Source organism: Zootoca vivipara, chromosome 15, assembly GCF_963506605.1.
Source record: "Zootoca vivipara chromosome 15, rZooViv1.1, whole genome shotgun sequence".
Classification (NCBI taxonomy): domain Eukaryota; kingdom Metazoa; phylum Chordata; class Lepidosauria; order Squamata; family Lacertidae; genus Zootoca; species Zootoca vivipara.
Window position 1 is genome coordinate 9,495,086 of NC_083290.1, and position 24,355 is coordinate 9,519,440.

Here is a 24,355-nt window from a genome sequence, read left to right on the forward strand (position 1 = left end):
TGCATTGCCAATCAGTTCCTACTATTGGAAACTTTCTCCTAAATTCAAACTGAGATTTGCATCCCTCCAATTTCCATCCAATTTCTAGCCTTGCCTTTTGGAGTGGCAGAGGAGGGGTTACCATGATGTGACCTTGAAAGGCTGTGAGCTTGGAAGATGGTGGGCTCTCCTTCATTGGAGGTTTTAAACAGAGGTTGGGGGGGGGGGCACTTGTCATAGATTCTTCAGCTGCGATCCTTATGTTGCTGGGCTTGGACTAGGGTCATCCCTAGGGGTCCCTCCCAGCTCTATGATTCTATGACCGCTCACCAACAGTCCTTTAATGGTCTTCCCTTTGAGATCCAGAGATGACCCGGGACTGTTCCATCGACCCAGCTGCATTATGCATAGGGAATCCTCATAAGATTCTCAATGTATGGTGCTTGCAGAGTAGGGCCAGAGGCATCTTTGCACATGTGCACACTCTCTCCCAGTGTCAGTGTGGGGTTACCATCATCCACCCAGAGATTCTCATACCCACAGAAAGCTCTCCAGCCGCTACCAGTCAATGTATAGAAAATACTGAGCTAGATAGATCAAGGGTCTGACTGCCTTAGTTCTGCTTAGTTCAATTAGTTCTGCTTCCCCCTTGCATCTGGAGCGGGTGCAGCACTGTTGTCTGGAGAATCGTAGAATTATAGAATTGGAAGGGACCCCAAGGGTCATCTAGTCCAACCCCTAGTGGTGCTTGAGGACCAGCAAGCTGAAACTGAATCCTGACAAGATGGAGGTGTTGTGGATTGGTAGATCTGGGGTCCAGGAATTTCACTCCCCTTGAAGGACCAGGCACATAGTCGGGGGGGGGGTCCTCCTGCCTCCTGCTTTGACCGTTGAGGCCCAAGTGGCTTCACTGCCATGGAGTCCCTGTTTCCCTCTCCCCCTCGATTGCTAGCTGAGACTGTTCCTGAGCTTGCAAAAATAACGCATCCTGTGGAAGCCTCCTACTTAGATTACTGTTGAGTACTCTCTGTGGGGCTGCCCTCAAGGATGGTCTGCTGGTTGCAGCAGGTGCCAGACTGTCAAGTGGTTTGGCTGCCTGGAAACACATAACACTGGGTCCTAAAAGTTTTCCACTAGTTGCCCTTATGCTATGAGACCTTCTCTCTTAACTGAATGGCTTAGGACCCAGTTTTGTTTTGTTTTTGAAAGCACAATGCTGTAACATTAGCCTGATGTGTACTGGAATAAAAATCCCATTAAGGACCTCTCGAAGACTAGCAATGAGGGAGCCATTTCTCCAAGAAAGGAGTTGCAACGTGCAAGGGCACTACCTGAAAGGTTTTGTTTTGCCTGTACACACCAGTTTAACAGCTGTCACTGGTAGCCCAGACATCAGGGTATCTGATGCAGATCTTAGGTTGACAGGCTCCTACAGGGGCAAGCATGTGCTCCTGTGTGCTGCTAAAGCACCACACAAAAATAATCTCATTGCAGTCACACTATGCGTATATCAAGCGTGCACTCCTGCAAAGCACCACACCAGAAGGATGGATATGCACAATGCTCTGGGCAAAGATACGCTTACTGGGAACTTGAGCACTCTATAACACCATATCAACTCTCTAGTTACAGTAAACAATCAATCTCTTTAACTATTGCAGTGAGCGCTCCTGTCAGAGGACAACATTGGGGGCAGGGGGCGGGCAGGCATCACACACATGTGATGTCACAAGCATTGCGCAATGCCCAATGCGCATCAGGAGGAGGTCAATAGTGGGAGGAGGCAAGGCCCAGAGAGGTCCTGCGAGGGTCACTGTTGCCACAAGGCTTGCCCCCACTGCCACGAGACCCAGCCCCTCAAGCTTGGGGTGCGGGCGGTGCTCAGCCCAATCCTGACAGACTTTTTTTGGGGGGGGGAGGCTGGAGACACCTCAGCCCTATAGAGTTGGCGCCTATGGCTCCTGTTAACCTATTATGAACATAATTTGTTAACCTATTATGAACCATAGCTGTCAAGTTTTCTCTTTCCTCGCGAGAAAGCCTATTCAGCATAAGGGGATTTCCCTTAAAAAGGGGAAACATAATTTGTACACTGCCTTTCATTTCATGAAGAAATACCAAGGCAGCTCACAAACAAAAAAATAACAAGAATCAAACTAATGATAAAATAATACAGGTATCCTTCATTAATACAGATCTTCTTCTTTGGCGATCACTCGTAGCCGAGTAAGATTGTCTTCCATAGACACGGTTTTAACAATGGGTCCGTAAGTGACTATGGAGGCCATTTCTGGATCCACACGTCCTTCCACAGTGGGGACATTGGTTTCCGGGCGGGAGTTGATCATGGGGTGGTTACTGAAGCAACAACACCAGAGCATCTAAACAGTTAAAACGACAACCAAAGGAAGAGCTCCACGTCAGGGGGGTGCTTGTCTAAACAGGTGCGTCTTAAAGAGTTGGTAGAATGTCAGTAAATATGGGGACTCTCGTATTTGGGGGGATCCAGCCAGCCGGCCATGCCCTTTCCCACGCTACTCAATTCCAGTGTGGTGTAGTGGTTAAGAGCGGTAGACTTGTAATCTGGGGAACTGGGTTCGTGTCTCCGCTCCTCCACATGCAGCTGCTGGGTGACCTTGGGCTAGTCACACTTCTCTGAAGTCTCTCAGCCCCACCCACCTCACAGAGTGTTTGTTGTGGGGGAGGAAGGGAAAGGAGATTGTTAGCCGCTTTGAGACTCCTTAGGGTAGTGATAAAGCGGGATATCAAATCCAAACTACTCCTCCTCCTCCTCCTCCTCCTCCTCCTCCTCCTCCTCTTCTTCTTCTTCTTCCTCCTCCTCCTCCTCCTCCTCCTCCTCCTCCTCCTCGGTATTTCATGCCCACCTAGCATGCATGATCCACATTTGGCTGCTACTCTTTTCACTCCTTAGTGTTTTCCCCCTAAATACTTTTGCACCACTATAAACCTGTATTAACCGCCCCCTCAGACCACCTGATACCACCCTCTTATGTACTGATAATGTGGTTTCGGGTTGTTGTTGTTTTTGGGTGACCTAAGATCCACAGTTTGCAATGAGTAGATATTATAGTACAAAACTGTGACGTTATTTCAAATGGTAAATTGTGGCAAATTTCTGATCAAGATCTTAACTTTCCACTTCTTGTTGTTCCCCCTTGCCAGAGAGCCATCCGGGTCCGCAGTCATTCCATGGAAACCATGGTTGGGAGCCAGAAGAAACATCAGAGCGGAGGCATCCCTGGAAGCTTGAGCGGAGGGATTGCACACAACAGTGGCGAAGTAACGAAGGCCACCTTTTCTGTAAGTGCAGTACAACTGGGGTGTATCCACCCCTTGTTTGTGGCGGAACCTGGCTCTGCACAGCACTGACTGGCTGGCGGCCGTGCCATCACAACCTCTTTTTCTCTATGTGTTTCAAAACGTTCATTCCATTCCCCAGTCCAAAAAGGAGATGTACTTTTGGTTGCATAAACGCATAAACCAAGTGTGTTTGTGTGTGCAACAGTATCTTATACAGGCAATAATAATAATAATAATAATAATAATAATAATAATAATCTATTATATATTATCTATACGGTATCTACAGAACACCCCCACCTCACCCCGTGCCAGATGAGCAAGAGACACTGCTATGATTTATGAGAATAATAATAATAATAATAATAGTAATAATAATAATAATATTATTTATACCCCGCCCTTCCCAGTCAAGACCAAGCTCAGGGCGGCTAACAACAAGAATATCAAAGCAAGCATAAAAGAAACAATTCAATTAAAATGCAGATTTAATACAATGTTAAAATTCCATTTTATAATTAGGAATCTACAAGTGCAACTTCATTTAAATATCTGTAGGATAAAGCCTTAGAGGAGGGTAACACCAGGGTCAGACTGAGTCAGTCCAAAGGCCAAGCGGAACAGCTCCGTCTTGCAGGCCCTATGAAAAGATGACAACCCCCGCTGGGCCCTAGTCTCCTGAGAGAGAGCGTTCCACCAGGTCGGGGCTAGTACTGAGAAGGCCCTGGTCCTGGTCGAGGCCAGTCTAACCACCTTGTGACTCGGGATCTCCAGTATGTTATTATTTGTGGACCTTAATGTCCTCTGCGGGGCATACCGGGAGGGGCGGTACCGTAGGGTAGGTAGCAGTGTTGGTCTGGTGTAGTCAGGGGTGGGGGAAACAAAACATTTTTCTTCCAGTAGCACCTTAGAGACCAACTAAATTTGTCATTGGTATGAGCTTTTGTGAGCATGCACACTTCTTCAGATACAAATGCCAACAGTGCCCTTCAGCTCTCTATATCGGACAAACAGGCCAAACCCTACGCCAAAGGATAAATGGACAAAAATGTGACATCAGGAATCACAAGACAGAGAAACCAGTAGGAGAACACTTCAGTCTCCCAGGACATTCTATACAAGATCTCAAAGTAGCTGTCTTAATACAAATGAATTTCAGAAATAGACTGGAAAGAGAAGTTGCTGAACTGCAACTTATCACCAAACTTAAAACCACAGAGAAACCTGGTCTGAATAAAGACATTGGATTCCTATCTCATTATACATGATAAAGCTATCTTTAGCCATCTCACCCATTGCTTTTCCCTGTGGGACCAATTTGCAGTCGTAAAGTCGTAAATTCTTCCTGCAAGACCAAATGTCCCACCACCCTTTTGAGTGGTGCCCCTCCCCACCCTCTCACTGTATGTGGGAATCTGGTGACTTCTGCTTTAGTGTATCTGAAGAAGTGTGCATGCACACGAAAGCTCATACCAATGACAAACTTAGTTGGTGTCTAAGGTGCTACTGGAAGAAGAAGGGGAAAAATAGTACGGTATCTTATACTGTTATGGAAGATTTGGGGTATGTTTGGGATTGTTTTATAGTATTCTATGCATTGCCAGTATGTAAAATAAAAAACTAAAGATTGCTATGCAGTTCACAGGCAACTGTGAGCCTGGGAAAAGGGTTATAATTTTGTTTGCCTGCCTCCTCAGCCTCCGGTATCAGCAGCTACAGCCAAGAACCAATCCAGAAGTCCCATAAAGAGGCGGTCAGGATTGTTCCCTCGTCTGCACACTGGATCAGAGAGCCAGGCAGAGCCTCGGACTCGATGGTAACTTGCTCAGAACAGATGGATGGTTCTGGTGCAGTGTGTTTCTGGAGCCACTGCAATATATTTTGTTTGTAGCAATGGCTCCCAAACTTTGGGATAACTTGAAAATTGTTGCAGGTTGAGGCAAACCTCTGAACGATTTTTCCATTTGTTTAGCAGTTTGGAATTAGTTGTGCTGGATGCTAGAGTGTCTACATTTATATATGTGTTTACAGGAGCTGCACCCAGATACACCTAACTGCCACCCCTCACCTCATGACAGCCTCTCTTCATCTCACCCCATACTCTTCGCCAAAGCCACCCCTCTCTTGACACCTCACCTAAACAACCCCCTTCCCTTAGGTTTTGCAATATCTCCACTCACTAGCCTGGGGCACCAGGCTGCTTATTCGCATGACTCACTTGCTGGACCGCCTCCACCTCTGGTTCCCTTCTCCTCACCCTCCTATACTGCTGCTATGGCCCTGCAGCTCTGAGGGATCACTTTGTTGCCATGCTGTAGTTTGCAGTGACACCTGTTGGCAGCCATGTGAACTGCGGCATGGCAACACCATTAGAAAAATATTATTAGTAGAGATATACAGTGATGCCTCGCAAGACGGAATTAATTCGTTCCGCGAGTAGTTTTGTATTGCGAAAATTTTGTCTTGCGGTTTTCCAATTTAAACAAAGCAAAGCAAAAAAAATGCAATAAAATTTGTCTTGCGAAGCACGGCCATAGAAAAATTCATCTTGCGAGTCAACAAAAAGATCGCAAAACGCTTTCGTCTTGTGAGTTTTTCGTTGCGTGAGGCATTCGTCTTGCGAGGTACCACTGTATTCCTCACCTTCTTGCCAGCCGCAAATTTATTCCTCTGGGGAAGGCAGAGTTTCCTACCTCATCACTTCTGCTCTTCTTCACTTCAGGGACAGACCTCTGGGTTCAAAGAGTGATGGAGCAGTCCCTGTGCTGACAGCTCTGTACACACACACTTATTTATGCTGTTCCTACCCAGCCTTACATCCACACCTGAGACCTGCTGGAACAGAACGTTAACGGTATGAGAAGGCAAAATAGATTTGTTTGAAAGTTATGTTACTCTAGTGTTTTTCTCTCTTCATAGTGACAGTGGCTCAGGAACACCGAAGACCCCTGAAGGAGGACACACCTCTCAAGAAATCAGGTCTGAGGCCTCTTCGAACCCAAGCTCTCCAGAGATCTGTCCCAACAAAGAGAGGTAAATAGAGCTAAGTAAACACAAGTCACGTGATAGCCATGTTCAAATATATGAAAGGATGTCATATGGAGGAGGGAGAAAGATTGTTATCTGCTGCTCCAGAGAAGCGGACTGGATGGCCCTTGTGGTCTCTTCCAACTCTATGATTCTATGATTCCATACCATGCGTTGAAACTACATGGCGTCCCCCAAAGAATCCCGAGGATGCTAGTTTGCAAAGGGTGCTGGGAACTGTAGCTCTGTGAATAGTAAACTGCAGTTTCTAGGATTATTGAGAAGATCCCAGATCATTGTGGTATCATTGTGCTTTAATTGTATTGTGTGAACCCAAAGTCTGAACAACAGGGGGGAGGGGGAGAACAAAAAAGGATGGCAGATGAGCTCTGGAAACAAGATGGAGTATTACAGAACCCCAAATCCGGGGGGGGGGGAATTCAGAGAGGGAGATTTTTCTAAGCTCCATCACCACCATTGAGTTTTAATTTTCTGCCTTCTTCTCCTTTGTCTTCCAGGCCATTTATTAAACTCAAAGAAAACGGAAGGTCAAACATCTCCCGTTCATCCTCAAGTACCAGCAGCTTCAGCAGCACGGCCGGGGAGAGTGAAAATATGGAAGAATACGAAAGCCTGGTAATAATGCAGTTTTCGCTTCCCGATATTGACTGGTTTCTCAGGGGGGCAGTGTTCCTGAGACGGTTGACATTTGCATAAACCAAGAGGCACACAGCTGCCCTCATCTTCTCCTCTGGCACAATATCATTTCAGCCTTTCAGTCTCGCAGCCACATACATCTCTCCGACACGCCAATAAGTCAGGGGTCGCCAGCCTTCCTTGGCCAGGGGGCGCTTTTGAAATTGTGCCGCGTGTCACAAAATGGCTGCCACGGGGCAAATTACAAAATGGCCAGTGTGGAACATTCCAAAATGGCTGCCGTGGTTTGTTTGGCGTAATGAGTTTTGCATAGGAGAGGACCAGCCAGGCACTGAATCAGAGAAACAAGCACTCCCTTGCGTCATACCTGCCAAGTTGCTGTCAGAGAAATAAGGGACCGGGCTGGAAATAGCAGGCCGGAAGTAGCGCTGCCACCATTTTGGAACTGGGCGGAGCATGCTCAGAAGTGACTTTTGATGCTGCTTTGCCCAGTTCCAAAATGGCCGCCACGCCAGAATAAACCGGGGGAAAACAAAAAAAATCCGTTTTTTCAGCTAGGAACAGCTGGAAAAACGGGGAAAAACGGGGATTTCCCGGGGGAAATGGGAGACTTGGCAGCTATGCCTTGCGTGTTGTGGTTTTTGAGGAGATAGTTGCCCCAATCACATAGATCCCCCTCCTCAAATATACTCCAGGAACAAACTGTGTGTTGCACTTCAAGCCCCCAACTCTCTCCCCCTTTCCCTCGTTCTCACTCAGGGCAGCCAGCCTTCCACAGCGTCACCATTCAAGCAAGACGTCTTTGTCTACAACTCTTCCCAAAGCAATGAGAATCCGGCTCTAGCATCTGCCGCAACACCGGTGATAATGAGCAGGAGCCCGACAGGTGAGTTGGGCAAAAGTTAAGGTGGTGGTTATGGCCTGCGCTGGATTTTGGGCAGTGTGGGCGCTGAGCTGAAGGGGTGCAAAAATTGAGATGATCCATAATTGAGAAGATCCATTTGGGGGTGCCAAGTTTCGGGCTCACTCAGGGTTCACGTTACCAAAGATTACCAAAGTCCGCCTCTGATTATGGCAATGGATGTCTCATGACTCAGCTACATTAGTAAAAAAAACAAACCCAACAACCCAGAGTTTTGAATGTGTTATAAACATGCAACACCAGATGGGGCTGGGGAGCACAAAATTTTTTTTTGCAAGTTTTCCATAGAGTTTTTTTTTGTTAAAACGATTTCGTTTCTGACTTATTTATAGCATCCCACCCCCATGTGTAGATCCACCATCAGTCAGAGTATAAATACAAAAGTTGACACGTCGGGTGGCAATTTTTTCTTTCTGTCCTCCACCTTCGAACTTGTACTTTTTAATATAGTTATTGGTTTGTGGGTCCTAAATGGCTAGGTTCAATAGATGTTCGAATTTAATTAGCGCTTGAGTATGGAAAGGGAATGCCAGTGTGTGTGTGTGTGATAGGTTGTGTAGACCCAGTTCGAAGCCCCTGAAGGTAACATGTGACTAATTAAGTGAGACCCTGTATGCTGAGCAGGATTCTAACCATCGTGAATGCAATGGAATCAACAAGTGTAAGAAAAGTGTAAAAGTTAATTAACTCTGGCTAATTTCTTTCAAGGTTGTGATGGTCTGGGGATAATGATACATTAGTGCAGGCACCCCCAAACTTTGGCCCTCCAGATGTTTTGAACTACAATTCCCATCATCCCTGACCACTGGTCCTGTTAGCTAGGGATCGAGGGAGTTGTAGGCCAAAACATCTGGAGGGCCGCAGTTTGGGGATGCCTGCATTAGTGCACCAAAAGGAGTAAGGTCTTTGCCACCTTACGCTATTAAGAAAAAAAGGTAGGCTGTTAACAGGGCCAGATTTAGGTTTGATGAGGCCCTAAGCTACTGAAGGTAATGGGGCCCTTTATATGTCCAGCTGTCCTTTGTCAACAACAAATTGTCGTTGTTTTTTGTGTTGAATATATGCTATATGGTTCTTTATGGACCTAAAAGGTATCTAAAGCCATTTGCACATAACAAAATATGTATTTTTATCAAAGTAATTGTTGAACTGAAATACAATTAAGGAAGAAGTATATTAATAGTGAAATACAATTAAGAGGAAGTATATTAATAGTGAAATAATTCTTAAGCTCTAACTTAAAACCATTTCTTATTCATAATAAACTTAATAATGCAAACACATTGGCATTTGGCAATAACAAAAGTTCCTTTAGAAACACAATTTACAAAGGCTCATAATTTTTTGGGGGGCGCGAAGACAGTGGAGGCCCTAAGCTATAGCTTGTTTAGCTTATACGTAAATCCGGCACTGGCTGTAAATAGTAGAATTGTAGAGTTCGAAGGCACACTGAGGATCATCTAGTCTAACCCCTGCAGCGCAGGAATATGCAGCTGTTCCATATGGGGATCGAACCTGCAACCTTGGCGTTCTCAGCACTACGCTCTAACCAAATGAGCTATGCAAACTGATATGAAATGTACATAATAATAAGCAATAATAATTTTTAAAAAACCAAGCAGAATCAGTGCATATGTAAGCTCAGAATGTACTGGGCTGCCTTGAAACCACCCTACTTATCTGTGACAAGTTTCCCCAAGCTCCCTGTGAGGCTATTACAGTGACAAAAATGGAAATTTGCTTCACTTGATTAACCAACTTGGATTGCTCTTGGTGATTAGTAAGCACACCTGCATGGCTGGGGCACTGTGAAGAAATCAGCATATTAAAAAAGGGGGGGTCTGTTTTGTCACATAGATCAGCCTAGGAAAAAGAGGAAGATCTTCAGGTCTCCTTTCACATTAATTCCTTCTCTCCCATCCTCATTTTCTTTGCACCCCCCCTCCCACTTCTTCCAACAAAAACTTCAATAATTGTTTAAGCATTTCATTTCCGGTTGCTCTCCTCCTGGCAATAAGATGCTCACATGCAAAAGATGATCACTGGAGAGTCCTACTTAGAAGTAAGCCCCAGTGAGGTTGAGCGGAACTTGCTTTCAAGGAAGTGGGTTGAGACTGCAGCCATATTGCCTCTTTTCCTGGGCATTTATTTATTTATTTATTTATTTATACATACATACATACATACATACATACTTTTCAAGTTTATACATTTCACTAATTTTACAACCATTTTGACATTTCAAAACTTGACTTCCATCCCCCTCTTTCTGCAGTTCCTTAAATTTGTTTTTAATCTCTTCTGCATATCCAAATTAACTTAATTTGCTCATTTATTCGTCTTCTTTAAATATATACTCTTATAAAACTGCAGGTTATTACCGTAACCCTGCCAATGTTTTTTATCTGTTTATAATTTATCTGTAAAGATTCAATAAACCATTTCCATTCTTTTATTTTTTTAAAAAATTAAATCTTTATTTCTTCTTCTTCTGGTAAGTTTCGCCATTTCTGCATATCCCATAAGTTTTGGTATCCGTCCTTCCTTTGCTGGGACTTTTCCCGGGCAATTCTTTACTACTCTGAAATAATGAAAGACTCTAACCCTGCATACATCACAATAAAGTTAAATCACATGGCTCCCCCTCCCCCAAATCCTGGAAACTGTAGTTTGTTAAAGGTGCTAGGATTAGTAGTTCTGTAAGGGGTAAACTACAGTACCTGGGATGGCTTGGGGAAAGTCATGTGAGCAGGCCAGCACAAAATTAATACATTGTTGTTTCCATTTTAACAGTGGGCTTCTGTTAAACTAAACTGGTTCCAGTCTGGTTTAGATTCATTCCATTAAATTCGGGGGTAGCCAAAATGGTGTCCTCTAGATGACCCCAACTCCTATCATTCCCAGAAAGGAATGATCAGGAACGACAGGGGTTGTGATCCAGCGACATTTAGAGAGCACCTCAATGGCGACTCTTGAGTTCAATCATTTGAAGCAAACACTTTTTTTTCACTGGGTTATTATTATTATTTCAAACAGATATGAAGAGCAGGAATTCTCCGAGGTCAAATCTTAAATTTCGTTTTGATAAACTTAGCCATTCAAGTCCTGGCCCGGTAAGTTTGAAAGTATCAACCTACCGTAGACTTAAGACGTTGGTCAGTCTACAGCTGGGGAACCTTTGGCCCTCCAGATGTTACAGGAACTACAACTCCCATCATCCCCTGCCCTTAGCCATGCCTGCTTGGGCTGATGGGAGTTGTAGTTCAGCAACATACAAGAAGAGCCTGTACATTGGCCTGTCTAGTCATAGAATTGGAAAGGACCCTGAGGATCATCTAGTCCAAAGCCTTGCAATGCAGGAATATGCAGCTGTTCTATACAGGGATCGAACCTGCAACCAGGCCCGGCACGTCCATAAAGGCAAACTAGGCGACGGCCTAGAGCGCCAGAATGGAGGGGGCGCTGTTGTGTCTCCCCGCTCACAAACGCTCTCTGCCGCCGCTGGTCTCCCCACCTCAGGCGCAGCTTGGCCGCCGCCGCTGCAAAGTGAGAGCAGCTCGGAGTAGCCCTGCTGCTTGCTCGCAACCAGGAAGAGCGCTGCGGCTCCTGCAGAGGCTTCCGGCCCAGCAGCAGCAGCTGTTCCAGGCTCCATGGCAGCGGGGAATCAGGCAGAGGGTGGTGCGACTCCCGAGGCCGGGAGAAAAACTCCTCGGTGCGAGCGAGGAGCCTCTGCAGCAGCCCCGGCTAAACCGCAGTGCAGCGAGCGAGTGGCGGCGGTAGTGGCGGCAAGTGCCCGCAGCCGAAGCCTTCAGCTATGGGCGCTGCCGCCGCCGCCCACTCGCTCGCTCGTTGAGGAGCTCACAGCATCCCCCCCCCATAGGCGGGAGGAGCGCGAGCCAAAAGGAGAGCTCAGCGCCCTCCCGCCTGTGGAGGGGACACTGTGAGCTCCCCAGCGGCTGCAGCGAGCAAGCGGCAGCAGCGCCCGCAGCTGAAGCCTTCAGCTATGGGCGCTGCTGCCGCCGCTGCCGCTCACTTGCTGCAGCCGCCGCCGCTGAGGAGCTCAAAGCGTCCCCTCCACAGGCGGGAGGGTGCCGAGCTCCCTCCTTGGCCCGCGCTCCTCCCGCCACTGGAGGGGACGCAGGGGCGGTGTTGTGCGTGTGTCATGACGCATGCGTCTGGGGGGCGCCAGAAGCTGTTTTTGCTTAGGGCGCAAAAAGCCCTAGCACCGGCCCTGCCTGCAACCTTGGCGTTACCAGCACCACGCTCTAACCAACTGAGCTATCCAGGCCCTGTTCTCACAGTGGCCAATCATATGTGTATGTCCCAAGGGGAGGCTCGCAAGCACGACATGAGTGAAACAGCAATCTCCCCACCTGCAGTTCCCGGTAACTGGGATACAGAAAAGTTGGGAAAGGTTCAGAAAAGGGCCACCAAACCGATAAAAGGGAATGGAACAACTCCCCAAGGAAGGAACATTTGGGACTTTTTTGTTTTGTTTAGAGAATAGGTGGTTAAGAGGCAACACGACTGAAGTTTAGGAAATTATGCATGGGCTGGAGAAACTGAATAGAGAAAAGCCCCCCCCCCCAATCTTTCATAACGCCAGAAGGCATCCAAAGAAGATTGTGGAAGATTCAGGACAGAAACAGGAAAGTTCCACGCAAAGTTAAACTGTGGAACTCACTTCCACATGAGGCAATGATGGCCACTAATTTGGACAGCTTTAAAATTCCTGGAGGCGAAGGCTATCAGTGACTACTAACCAAGATGGCTATGCTTCTAAGAATGTAGTGAGAATAGCCCTCCAGGATCAGGCCTGCTATCACAGTGGCCAACCAGATGGCTGTGGGAAACCAGACAGTGGAATACAAGTTCCATGACACCATACTTCTGCCCATGCATGGGGTGGGTGGGTGCCAATGGGAGGTGGAGTCCACACACCTGGAGGGCAAGACATCGCTGCAATAGAGCAAATGAGTCAGCCGATCCTTTTCCTTTCCTTGCAGACACATTAGCTGACGGATAAGACTACAGACCTCCCAAAAAGGTGAGTCGGTTGGGCCACGGTCTCACCAAGATGGTCCTCCTGTACCTTTTTTCTATTTTCTGTTTTTGTATCCAGCAGGAGGTAAGAGGCAGGGGTGCTGAGTGGGGGGGTGGGGGTGGCAGGGGCCGCCCACCCCAAATTTAAATGAAGGGACCAGGTCCCCTCAAAGTTCTGTGGCAGCCATGCAGGCGTGCCGTGGGGGGTGCTGATGTCATGCGCACACATCTCAGGGCATGTGTGCCTGGCATGCTAACATCACGTGGCCCAGGGCCCCCCAATCGCAGGGTCAAGGCAGTGCATGTGGTGTGAGGGAAGGCTGATTCAGTCCAGAACCCAGACCTGAACCCAGAGTGAAGTTGTTCCAGATAACCAGTTGCCACCCAGGAACACTTGCAGTTGTTCCACCACAAACTACTGCAATACGCTCTACGTGGGGCTATCTTTGAAGGGGACTCGGAAACTACAGCTAATCCAGAATGTAGTAGCTAGGCTGGTGACTGTCCTAAAGGATCTACATTGGCTCCCAGTACGTTTCCGAGCAGAATTCAAAATACGAGTTACAGGTAGCAAGGGCGTACCCACCACGGGGCAAGTTAGGGCAGCTGCCCTACTCTAGAAGCAGGGCTGGTGGGCAGAGGCGGAGCACAGCCCGGCGGAGCGCGAGTTTGCCATTCCTGCCGCGCCGCGCCGCACCCTCCCTCCAGCTCCCCGTCGTGCCCTCAGGCAAGGCCAAGCGCGGCGGGGAACCAGGGAGCGCGGCGCGGTGGGCGGAAACGCTGAACTCGCGCTCCGCTGGGCTGGGCTCCGCCTCCGCCCACCAGCCCTGCTTCTAGGGAGGGGCACAGTCCGGCGGAGCGCGAGTTCGCCGTTCCCGCCCACTTTGTGGCCCCTCCCCTTCCGTGCCTTGGCCCCTCCCCTTGCCCCCCCCCTAGTTTTGATCCTGGGTACGCCCATGACAGGTAGGTAGCTGTGTTGGTCTGACCTTAGAGACCAACTAAGATATCTGAAGAAGTGTGCATGCACACGAAAGCTCATACCTATGATGAACTTAGTTGGTCTCTAAGGTGCTACTGGAAGCAATTTTTATTTTTATTTTTTGTTTAGAATTCAAAGTGTTGCTGCTGACCTTTAAAGCCCTAAATGGACTCGGCCCAGTATACCCAGTATCTGCACCCCCATCGTTTAGCCCAGACACTGAGGTCGACCTCCAAGGGACTTCTGGCAGTTCCCTCGCTGCAAGAAGTGAAGTTACAGGCAACCAGGCAGAGGGTCTCCTCGGTGGTGGTGCCCACCCTGTGGAGCACCCTCCCGTCAGATGTCAAGGAAATAAACAACTACTGGTATCTGACTTTTATAAGACATCTGAAGGCAGCCCTGATGTAAAGGAGATAAAGAACTACACAACCTAAAGGCAGCTCTGTATAGGGATTTTTTTAAATGGTTAATGTTTTATTATGTTTTTATGTGTGTTGGAAGCAGCCCAGAGTGACCGGGGCAACCCATTTAGATGGGCAGGGTCCAAATATTATAATAATAATAATAATAATAATAATAATAATAATAATAATAATAATAAGTCTCCACCACCTTTCCCCCCCCAAAAAAAGTGGTATTGGTAACTGGCAGGTACCCTGTTTCTCATATTTTAAGACATACGCATAAAATAAGCCATAGCAGGATTTTTAAGCATTCAAGGAATATAAGCCATACCCCGAAAATAAGACATAGTGATAGGTGCAGCAGCAATGCCGGCCACAGCAGTAGAAGGAAGAAAAAAATAAGACATCCCTTGAAAATAAGCCATAGTGTGTTTTTTTGAGGAAAAAATAAATATAAGACATGTCTTATAATATGAGAAACACGGTAGTTACTGAACAGCATTAAGTCCATGGGTGGGTGTTTCAAGGGGCGGGTGCACAACAACCTTTTTACAAGCAGCCCCTCCCCCCCACCATGCAGTCATATGTTGGACTCAATTCCTGTGTGCTGTGGCTGGGCCTCTCCTACAAGGAAGCCATTGTACCACGCACCCTGTGGCAGCCATTTAATGCCATGCGCACACCTGACTTTCTTCACATTTCAAATGCACCCACTGCCCCACTAAAGCTTGATGATCTCTGGGGTAAGGCTTCCAACCCTGTGGACATCTGATTGGGAGTAAGCCCCATTGCTATGCTGAACGATGCCTTCTGCTGCAAAACAAACACACATTCAGTGTGGATATTAACGTGTAGCCCTGCCTAGCGAAGGGTCAGGTCCCCCGTCTAATTTCTTCCCTCCTCTTTTCCAGGGCATTTCTGTTCGGGTTTTTCTTCCTTCCTTCCTGTTTTTCTTACGTGAGAACGCTCTTTTCGACTGACAACGTCCGCCCGCCACACTATGCGCCACCGCCACATATGAAATGTGCTTCACCCAGGCAGATGTTCCCGTCCAACCCTGAGGGAGCTGCTACTTTGCCACGTCTCGGCCGGGATAGATGCCCCGGGAGATGAATCTGACAGGTTGTGGGACTCTCTTCCCTCGCCGACCCCTGTCTCTGCTCCGTCCCTCGTGATCCAAAGGACATCTGGGGAGAGGAGACGGGTTTGCTGCTGACATTATACTTGAACCCGCTTCTTACTTTGTTTCCGTTTGGTATTCTGAAATCTGCAAAACCAGTGTGCTCCTTGTCCTTCATCGTAGCTGTTTGACTGAAGGTCACTCTCCTGATGATTTGAGAAAGTTACTTTGGGGTTTTTTTAATTAAAAAAAATCACTCATAGTGATATTATAGGCTATTTTCTTCCCTTCCCAGGGCCTAAGGTCAAGTGTCCTTTTTCTAATGCAAATGGACTTGTTCTGCAAGTGGGACTTCTTCCCCTTGAAGACAACCTCAGCCAATTCAGAATGTGGCATCGTTTTCCCTTACTTAAGTCCTGCTCTATTCCTTATCTCTCTTTCCTTCCCAAGCCCAGTTCTAGAATACAAGAAGAGACCTGCTGGACCAAAGGTGTGTCTGGCCCTAACCCTGTTCACCACAGGGACCATGCAGATATCCCTAGGAAGCCCACAGCCAGAGCGAATGGCAGCCTTTACCCCCCGGCAGCACCCTGCCTGGGAACCTACTTCAGCTACCAGAGCTGAAAGCCAACAGCAAATTTCCCCTCCCCCATGAAATTGTCTAATCACCCCCTAAAGGTATTGTAGCGAATGGCCATCAGAACATCTTGTGGCTAGGAGTTCCGTAGAGTGGGTTTTTGGAAGACGCCTTGTTTTATGTGTGGAGATCAGTGCACAGTCTTCGCAGTAAAGCGCTATTCCGATGGCATGAGTAACGCAACAACTGGTAGTTTCTTATCTGCTGCAGCCTTCATCTGCCTTCACAGTCGTCGTAACTTACTGCTTGTTATCTTCCACCTGTTCTGCTGTTGAGGACTTTTGGAGCATTCTTTGTCTTGCTTCTTTCCCTGGACCTTTCAGCTGTACTAATATGCCTATAAAGGGCAACTGAGCTCATGAATGAGCCTAATTTTTTTTCTGGACTGACTTAAAAGAGGCTCAGACCACCCCCCATGTGGTCAAGCCATGGTCATCACTGTCTACAAATTTGGCACTGATGAGACTAGGATGCTAGTGAATATTTGTGTGTGTGTGTGTGTGTGTGTGTGTGTGTGTGTGTGTGTGTGTAGCATCAAGGCTGCCTTCTCCTGTGGACCATATTAGCATAACAAGATGGCAGTCATGCCAGCTGGGCCCAATGGGAGTTGTAGTCCAAAAGAGCCAGAGGACTACTGTTTGGGGAAGACTGCCTTAAAGCAGGTGTAGGGAACTTTCACTGGCCCACTGGTCAGATTTGGCCTACCAGGTCTCCCCATTTGGCCTGTGAGGTGGTTTCCCCCAAACCACAGTCATATGTAGGGTTGCCAGACTCAATAGTGGACAGGACTCCTGTGCCTTTAATTGCCCTGCTCTCTTTTGAGTCTGGAAACCTTAATGAGAAACCAGCAGACCCTTTGTTTAATTTCCAAGCAAAGGGTCTGCTGGTTTCTCTTTAAGGTTTCCAGACTCGAAAGAGAGCAGGGCAATTAAAGGCACAGGAGTCCTGTCCACTATTGAGTCTGGCAACCCTAGTCATATGTGGCATCGAGGGTGGGGCAGGCAGAAAGCAAGCTTGAACTTATGACATCAGGTGATTGGCAGCTGGGTGGTCTTGCCCACTTGTCAGAGTTGGCCTGCGGAGTTGGGGGATGAGGAAATAAACATCTGGTAAATGGTAAAGGTAAAGGAACCCCTGACCATTAGGTCCAGTTGTGACCAACTCTGGGGTTGCGGCACTCATCTCGCATTATTGGCTGAGGCAGCCGGCATACAGCTTCCAGGTCATGTGGTCAGCATGATAAAGCTACTTCCGGCGAACCAGAGCAGCACACAGAAATGCCGTTTAGCTTCCCACCGGAGCTGTACCTATTTATCTAGTTGCACTTTGACATGCTTTCGAACTGCGAGCAACGGAAGCTCACCCCGTCACGGAGATTCGAACCGCCGACCTTCTGATCGGCAAGCCGTAGGCTCTGTGGTTTAACCCACAGCGCCACCTTCATCCCATCTGGTACTCTGGGCCAAAAAGGTTCACAAATCACCTTGAAATGCTTCCAGAATTCTGTAGGGCAGCGATGAGGAAACTGTAGGTGTTTAAATTTCCTCGAAAAGGCGTTGCTCCAGCTCACTGCTCATTTTGGTTGCTCCTTTCTGCACCCCTACCCCCTCCGCACCAGTGCTGCCCCCCCAGTTCCAATGACCTACTGTGTCTGATATCTCCACCTTCTATGAATTTATCCCGATTCCCTAAAGTCGACTGAGCTGGTGGCTGTCCTCATGTCTTCTTGGCAGCAAAGAATTCCTTTTTGTCTGCTCAGAACCTGCTGCTGGTAAATATCATTTGCCAATTCTGCATTCTAGAGTTTTGAAGAAGGAAGAAAAATGCACATTTTCCTTCCTTGAAACTCCGCAATTCCATTTCTCCTTGAATTCTAAAATAATTTTGTTTTTGTTAAACAAAACATACAAAACATGCATTTCACTTTTCTTCCTTTTCTTCTTCATGGTTGTTGTATGGTGCAGTATTTAAAATGATCTCCCTCAAAGGAAAATGCTGGATTTTGTGGGTATCTAAAAGGTCTCAATCATTTCAACAGAGCAGGAAATTTTTCCTCTTCATTAGGCTCCTAATGAAGAGGGGGAAAAAAGACCAAACAGATGATAGTTGCAGGGAGTGTGAGTGTGTGAGAGAAAAGCGGAATTCTTTTTCGAAAGGTCTCTGACAAAATGAAATATAATTCTTTTGTTTGTGAGGAGGTGACGCTTTGTAGCCGGTTGCTGATGTACGTTGTAAATAATGTATATTTAATTTATTGCTACGGTAGCCTCTTGTATTTGTTATTGTATAAAACAAATTCTACAGAAAGGTCAGAAATGTATATTTTGTTGCTTAAATGTGTCTTTGCAAAATTCACAATTAAAAAAGATATTTTGTGTCTATCAGGCTTTTTGTTCATGCAGGCGTCAGAGGGGAGGACGAAGGAACAGGAAAACAGGTGTGTGTCATGGGCCCTAGCCCCACCCCCTGCCCCAACATGGGCTGCAAGCCCCGCCCCCTGCCACTCACTTTCCAGCCAACCTGGGAAGATTGCACCAAAATCCCATTCAGGGCCAGATTGAAGGTAATGGGGCCATTTATATGTCCAGCTGTCCATTGCCAACAACAAACTGATAATCATATCCTACTGTTGGAAACTTTCTCCCAAAGTTGAGCTGATATCTGCTTCCCTCCAGTTTCAATCCATTTCAAATAATTGCCTTCTGGAGTAACATCATCAACAACAACTTATTACTTATACCCCACCCATCTGGCTGGGCCTCCCCAGCCACTCTAGGCAGCTCCCAACAGAATATTAAAAACACAATCAAACATCAAACATTAAAAGCTTCATTAAACAGGGCTGCCTTCAGATGTCTTCTAAAAGACAGATAGTTGCTTATTTCCTTGACGTCTGATGGGAGGGCGTTCCACAGGGCGGGCGCCACTACCGAGAAGGCCCTCTGTCTGGTTCCCTGTAACATCACTTCTCACAGTGAGGGAACCGTCAGAAGGCTGTCGGAGCTGGATCTCAGTGTCCGGGCTGAATTATGGGGGTGGGGACGCTCCTTCAGGTATACTGGGCTGAGGCTGTTTAGGGCTTTAAAGGTCAGCACTAACACTTTGAATTGTGCCATGATATGACCTTGGAAGGTGGTGGATTCTTCATCACTGAAGGTTTTTAAACAAAGGTGGGGGGGCATGTGTCAGGATTCCTTTAACTGTGATTCTTGCATTGCAGAGGATTGGACTAGATGACCCTTGGAGTACCTTCCAACCTTGCAATTCTATGATTCTAAGGGGATAACTCAACAAACACAACCCCCCCCCATCGGAATGATTGGCCAATATTGATGTGGACTTTAATAGCAGAAAGAACTGGGGTAGAGGAATGAAAACATTGTCTCATACACTCCTGTGAGTGGTATGATTAAAGAAAAAACACACTGTTCAAGTCCTTAGGATGAGGTTTGACACACAGATGATAGACAGCCACATAAACACATAGAGAGACACATAACATGTAACACATGAAGCACACATTGAATGTCTTATGCTGGGGAGACTTTACAGTCCCAACTCCCACCAGCCCCAGAAGATTGCCACACAATAAGAGTTGCCGCCTTCATTTCATCCTGCATCTGAATCTGTGGGGGAATCTGAATTAGATTTCTCCATCCCCACCCTCCACTTCCCGTTCCATCTTCGCAAAGCACCCATTTGAATCCTGTTTGTCAACCCAATTTCGTTTTCATCTCCTACTGCCACCTGGTGGCCACTCAAGGTCTTGTTCTCACTGGCAGCCGATGCGTTTTTCAGTGTAAATCCAGAGCTTGCATAAAATGGAACGCGATCCCAGCACTTGAAAGACATGCGAAGGTGATGAGAAAGAAAAAGGTGTCTTTTTAAACATATGGCTTTCTATTTAAAGATAAAGGATAAAGGGACCTTTGACTGTTAAGTCCAGTCACAAACGACTGGGGTTGCGACACTCATCTCGCTTTACTGGCCAAGGGAGCCAGCGTTTGTCTGCAGACAGCTTCTGGGTCATGTGGCCAGCATGACTAAGCCGCATCTGGTGAACCAGAGCAGCGCACGGAAACGCCGTTTACCTTCCCACTGGAGCGGTACCTATTTATCTACTTGCACTTTGATGTGGTTTCGAACTTCTAAGTGGGGATTCGAACCGCCAACCTTCTGATCGGCAAGCCCTAGGCTCTGTGGTTTAGACCACAGCGCCACCCGTGTCCCCCGGCTTTCTATTTACAGGGACCTATATTTGGCAGGGCTGTCCCCTTCTTTGGCCCAAGCCTGAACCCCAAGCTGAATGGGGAGGATCTGGGCTTGAGATCTGTCAGAAGGCAGGGTGGTCCAGTGGTGAGAAGAAAGAAGAGGCAGGTAGCTCTGTGGGGAATGAATAGGCAAAGCGGGACCCAGCATGATTGCACTCCCCCACCCCACCCCTGACCACACTGCAGAGAGCAGGATTGAACCTTCCACTCACCAGCTGGAGGGTTCAATCCTGCTCCCTGCAGTGGTCTGCTTTGCCAGTGTGTTCCCCACTTACAAAGCAGCACTCAGCAGGACCGAACTCTCTGCTCACTAGAAAAGATGAACAGGAGGTTCAATCCTCTTCCTTGCAGGTTGTTGGGTGGGGGGGCGGCAGTGGGGAGAGAGAGAGACAAAGAGGACACAGCATCTCCCTCCCCTGTCCTGATGATTATGTAGGGATAGACCCTCCAGGAGAAGAAAAGGGTAAGGCGTAAACCCTACACAAACCCACACTGGAGTCTCTAAGATGGTTGGATTGCTTCTTGTACGCAGTGCCGGATTTACGTATAAGCTAAACAAGCTATAGCTTAGGGCCCCACTCTCTTGGAAAAAAAACTGGATGTACATTTCCAAAATATAAGATAAAAAACAAATAAAATAAAACCTACATTCAGCAATACAGTGGTACCCCGCAAGACGAATTGCCTTGTGCAACGAAAAACGCGCAAGATGAAAGTGTTTTGCGTTGCGTGAGGTGTCTCGCAAGACAAACTTTCCTATGGCCACGCTTTGCAAGAAGAATAGGAACACATTAATTAAATGGGTAGACCAGGTAAACGGTAAACTGTGCTTCGCAAGACGAAAATTTTGCTATATGAAGCGACTCGCAGAACGAAATAATTTCGTCTTGCGAGGTACCACTGTAGTGTTTTCTGTTGTGTAGGCTCCTATGATAGAAGTAATGGGCCCCGCCTGCTAGCCTGCTCCCTAAAATATCACTGGTTTGCTCATTTCTATATATAGGGTGCCTACATTCTGCATGTGCAAATGGCTTTAGATACCTATTAGGTCTATAAATTACCATATAGCATATATTCAACACAAAGAGCAACAATTTGTTGCTGACAAAGCACAGCTGGACATAGAAAGGCACCCCCAAACTTTGGCCCTCCAGATGTTTTGGCCTACAACTCCCATGATCCCTAACTAACAGGACCAGTGGTCGGGGAAGATGGGGATTGTAGTCCAAAACATCTGGAGGGCCAAAGTTTGGGGGTGCCTGGCTTAGGGCCTCATCAAATCTATATCCGGCCCTGCTTTTATGCCTCCTTCCAGCAACTCCTGCAGCCAAACTGGTGCAGAACCTATTGCTTTCCTTTCCTTTGGACATCAGCGAGGCCGAGAGGAGGGTCTTGTCAGCCCAGGGCCTCCATACTCACTGCAGAGGCTTGCACCCCAGAGAGGTCACTTCGGTGCTGTTGACACAGCAGAAGCAACATAGGAGGCAGCACTTACGAGTTAATAATAATTATAATAATAATTTATTATTTATACCCCGCCCATCTGGCTGGGTTTCCCCAGCCACTCTGGGCGGCTTCCAACCAAATATTTAAAACAGCACAGCATCAAACATTAAAATCTTCCCTAAACAGGGCCGCCTTCAGTTGTCTTCTAAAAGTAAAGTAGTTGCTTATTGCAATGACATCTGCTGGGAGGGCGTTCCACAGGGCGGGCGCCACTACCGAGAAGGCCCTCTGTCTGGTTCCCTGTAACCTCACTTCTCGCAATGAGGGAACCGCCAGAAGGTCCTCGGTGCTGGATCTCAGTGTCCGGGCTGAATGATGGGGGTGGAGACGCTCCTACAGGCATACTGGACCGAGGCCGTTTAGGGCTTTAAAGGTCAGTACCAACACTTTGTATTGTGCTCGGAAACTTACTGGGAGCTAGTGTAGATCTCTCAGGACCGGTGTTATGTGGTCCCGGCAGCCACTCCCAGTCACTAGTCTAGCTGCCGCATTCTGGATTAATTGCAGTTTCCGGGTCACCTTCAAAGGTAGCCCCACGTAGAGCGCATTGCAGTAGTCCAAGCGGGAGATAACCAGAGTTACCGGTCTCTGCAGCCACAGCAGGCGCTGTGATTCCCCAGCGATTTAACTCCACCCCCAGAGGCACACTCCATTGTCTCTCAAGACAGGTGGATGCCAAGAATAACAGACCCTGTACTGAAGCAGGTTCTAGCTCTGGGCTGATTAGGTGCCTGATCAAAGTGGGGAGGGGGCACTAATGTTTGGCATGGTATAACATTCAGTAATGTGGGCGCCTTTCTGTAGCCAGCAGTAGTTCAGCCAAAACACACCTCTTTCCATTTGCCATTTCTGAGATTGGAACTTAACCCTTATTTCATATCAGACGCAGATGGCAGAATTGCGTTTGTGTGTGTGTATACACAGCAGGAGTGGCGCAGGGCTTAAGAATATGAACATCTGCTCAACTATGTAAAAGGCTTCAGAATGATAAATATTCACACCCATGCTTTGTATATCATAACACTGGCTATAATTTTATATACAAAATTAGGGGGCGGGAAGGGAGGGGGAACAGCTGAAAACCCAACAAAAGGGACCTCTTCAGAAAACTCTGAGCCACTGAGTACTGTTAAGATATCAGCTTTGTTGAGAGAGACAGAGGGAGGGAGGGAGGGAGGAGTCATCAATGGCTGGAAAATAATAATAATCACATTTTATTTCCAGTATAGCATTTAAAAAAAAGAAATTAGAAAAGTGTTCTTGATAGCATACAAGAGTGGTTTTTTAGGGGGGGAAACCTAAAGGGAAAATACTACATATTAGTTATAAAATACAATATATATATATAAGTAAATAGATATATAAATATCCAAGAAATATGTGTTGGATCAATATGAGAAAGGTTATAGAGCATCAGTGTGCATGTAAACAATCAAGGTTCAGCTCAAACATGGGGAGGAACTGACTTCTGCAGAGAAAATTCCATTTACAAATTCAGCATGACCAGGTCATTTTCAGGCATTGGCCCGCAGTGCTTCTCTTTTCCCTTCGGTGCAAATACAAGACAAAGTTTGCTCTTGCACCATGAAATGTAGTTTCTCAGGGCTCCTTCAGGAAATCCTAACCAGGAACTTAGGTTTCTGCAGAAACCAAGCCAACACAAAGCGCTGTAGCCAACTAAATTTTACTCACAGCAGACCCTTTAAAATTAATTGGCCCAAGTTCATCGTGTCTATTATTTTCAATAGGTCTACCAGGAGTCGTATTGGCTGAAGCTCAGAATCACATTGGTAGAGAACAGGCTCATTTGGGAGATGAAATACGCCCCATCGAGAATCCCTATTGCAAGCATTGGTTCCGAACAGGGTGGGGAATTTTCCATACCACTTCTAAGACCAGCTGCTCTCCAGGGGACTTGATTGTATAATTGTTTTATTTTACTGGAAAAGAGGGGTTTGAATTATTTTTTTAAAAAACAGAGCATTTTTATCAACACATCCAAGCCAGAAAGGCTGAACACACACACACACACACACACACACACACACACACACACACACACACACACACACACTGTCTTGTGGAACAGCCACAAGTACAGATTCCCCTCTTTTCTTGGCATGGTGGTCTGGCTCATGAATGCACCGACAAGCAGTGGAAAGAAAATGTAATGCACCAGTAACCAGAAAAGGGGTGAGAGGGAGATGGGTGTCTTAGAGGAGCATGGGAATAAAGATGGCATTTTGAACATGGCTGCCACAGGTAGAGTTGCCAGACTCAATAGAGGACAGGACTCCTGTGCCTTTAATTGCCCCGCTCTCTTTTGAGTCTGGAAACCTTAAAGAGAAACCGGCAGACCCTTTGCTTGGAAATTAAACAAAGGGTCTGCTGGTTTCTCTTTAAGGTTTCCAGACTCAAAAGAGAGCAGGGCAATTAAAGGCGCAGAAGTCCTGTCCTCTATTGAGTTTGGCAACCCTAGCCACAGGGGC

General features: G+C 47.0%; 1 protein-coding gene across 6 annotated transcripts in view; it reads left to right on the plus strand.

Moving 5' to 3' along the window:
- Window positions 1-16,936, plus strand: part of RAP1GAP2 (RAP1 GTPase activating protein 2) — a 160,807-nt gene extending 143,871 nt beyond the window's left edge. For 5 of the 6 annotated variants that reach the window (XM_035138755.2, XM_035138760.2, XM_035138757.2 and 2 more), the window contains 8 exons: window positions 3,163-3,300; window positions 4,998-5,116; window positions 6,220-6,333; window positions 6,846-6,963; window positions 7,744-7,870; window positions 10,943-11,019; window positions 12,913-12,953; window positions 15,244-16,936. In XM_035138755.2, coding sequence (XP_034994646.2) covers window positions 3,163-3,300; window positions 4,998-5,116; window positions 6,220-6,333; window positions 6,846-6,963; window positions 7,744-7,870; window positions 10,943-11,019; window positions 12,913-12,921 — 702 coding nt within the window. In that variant the 3' untranslated portion in view covers window positions 12,922-12,953; window positions 15,244-16,936. The remainder of the gene's footprint in view (window positions 1-3,162; window positions 3,301-4,997; window positions 5,117-6,219; window positions 6,334-6,845; window positions 6,964-7,743; window positions 7,871-10,942; window positions 11,020-12,912; window positions 12,954-15,243) is intronic. The other variant, XM_060268371.1, reaches the window with a different exon arrangement.
- The last annotated feature ends 7,419 nt before the right edge of the window (window positions 16,937-24,355 follow it).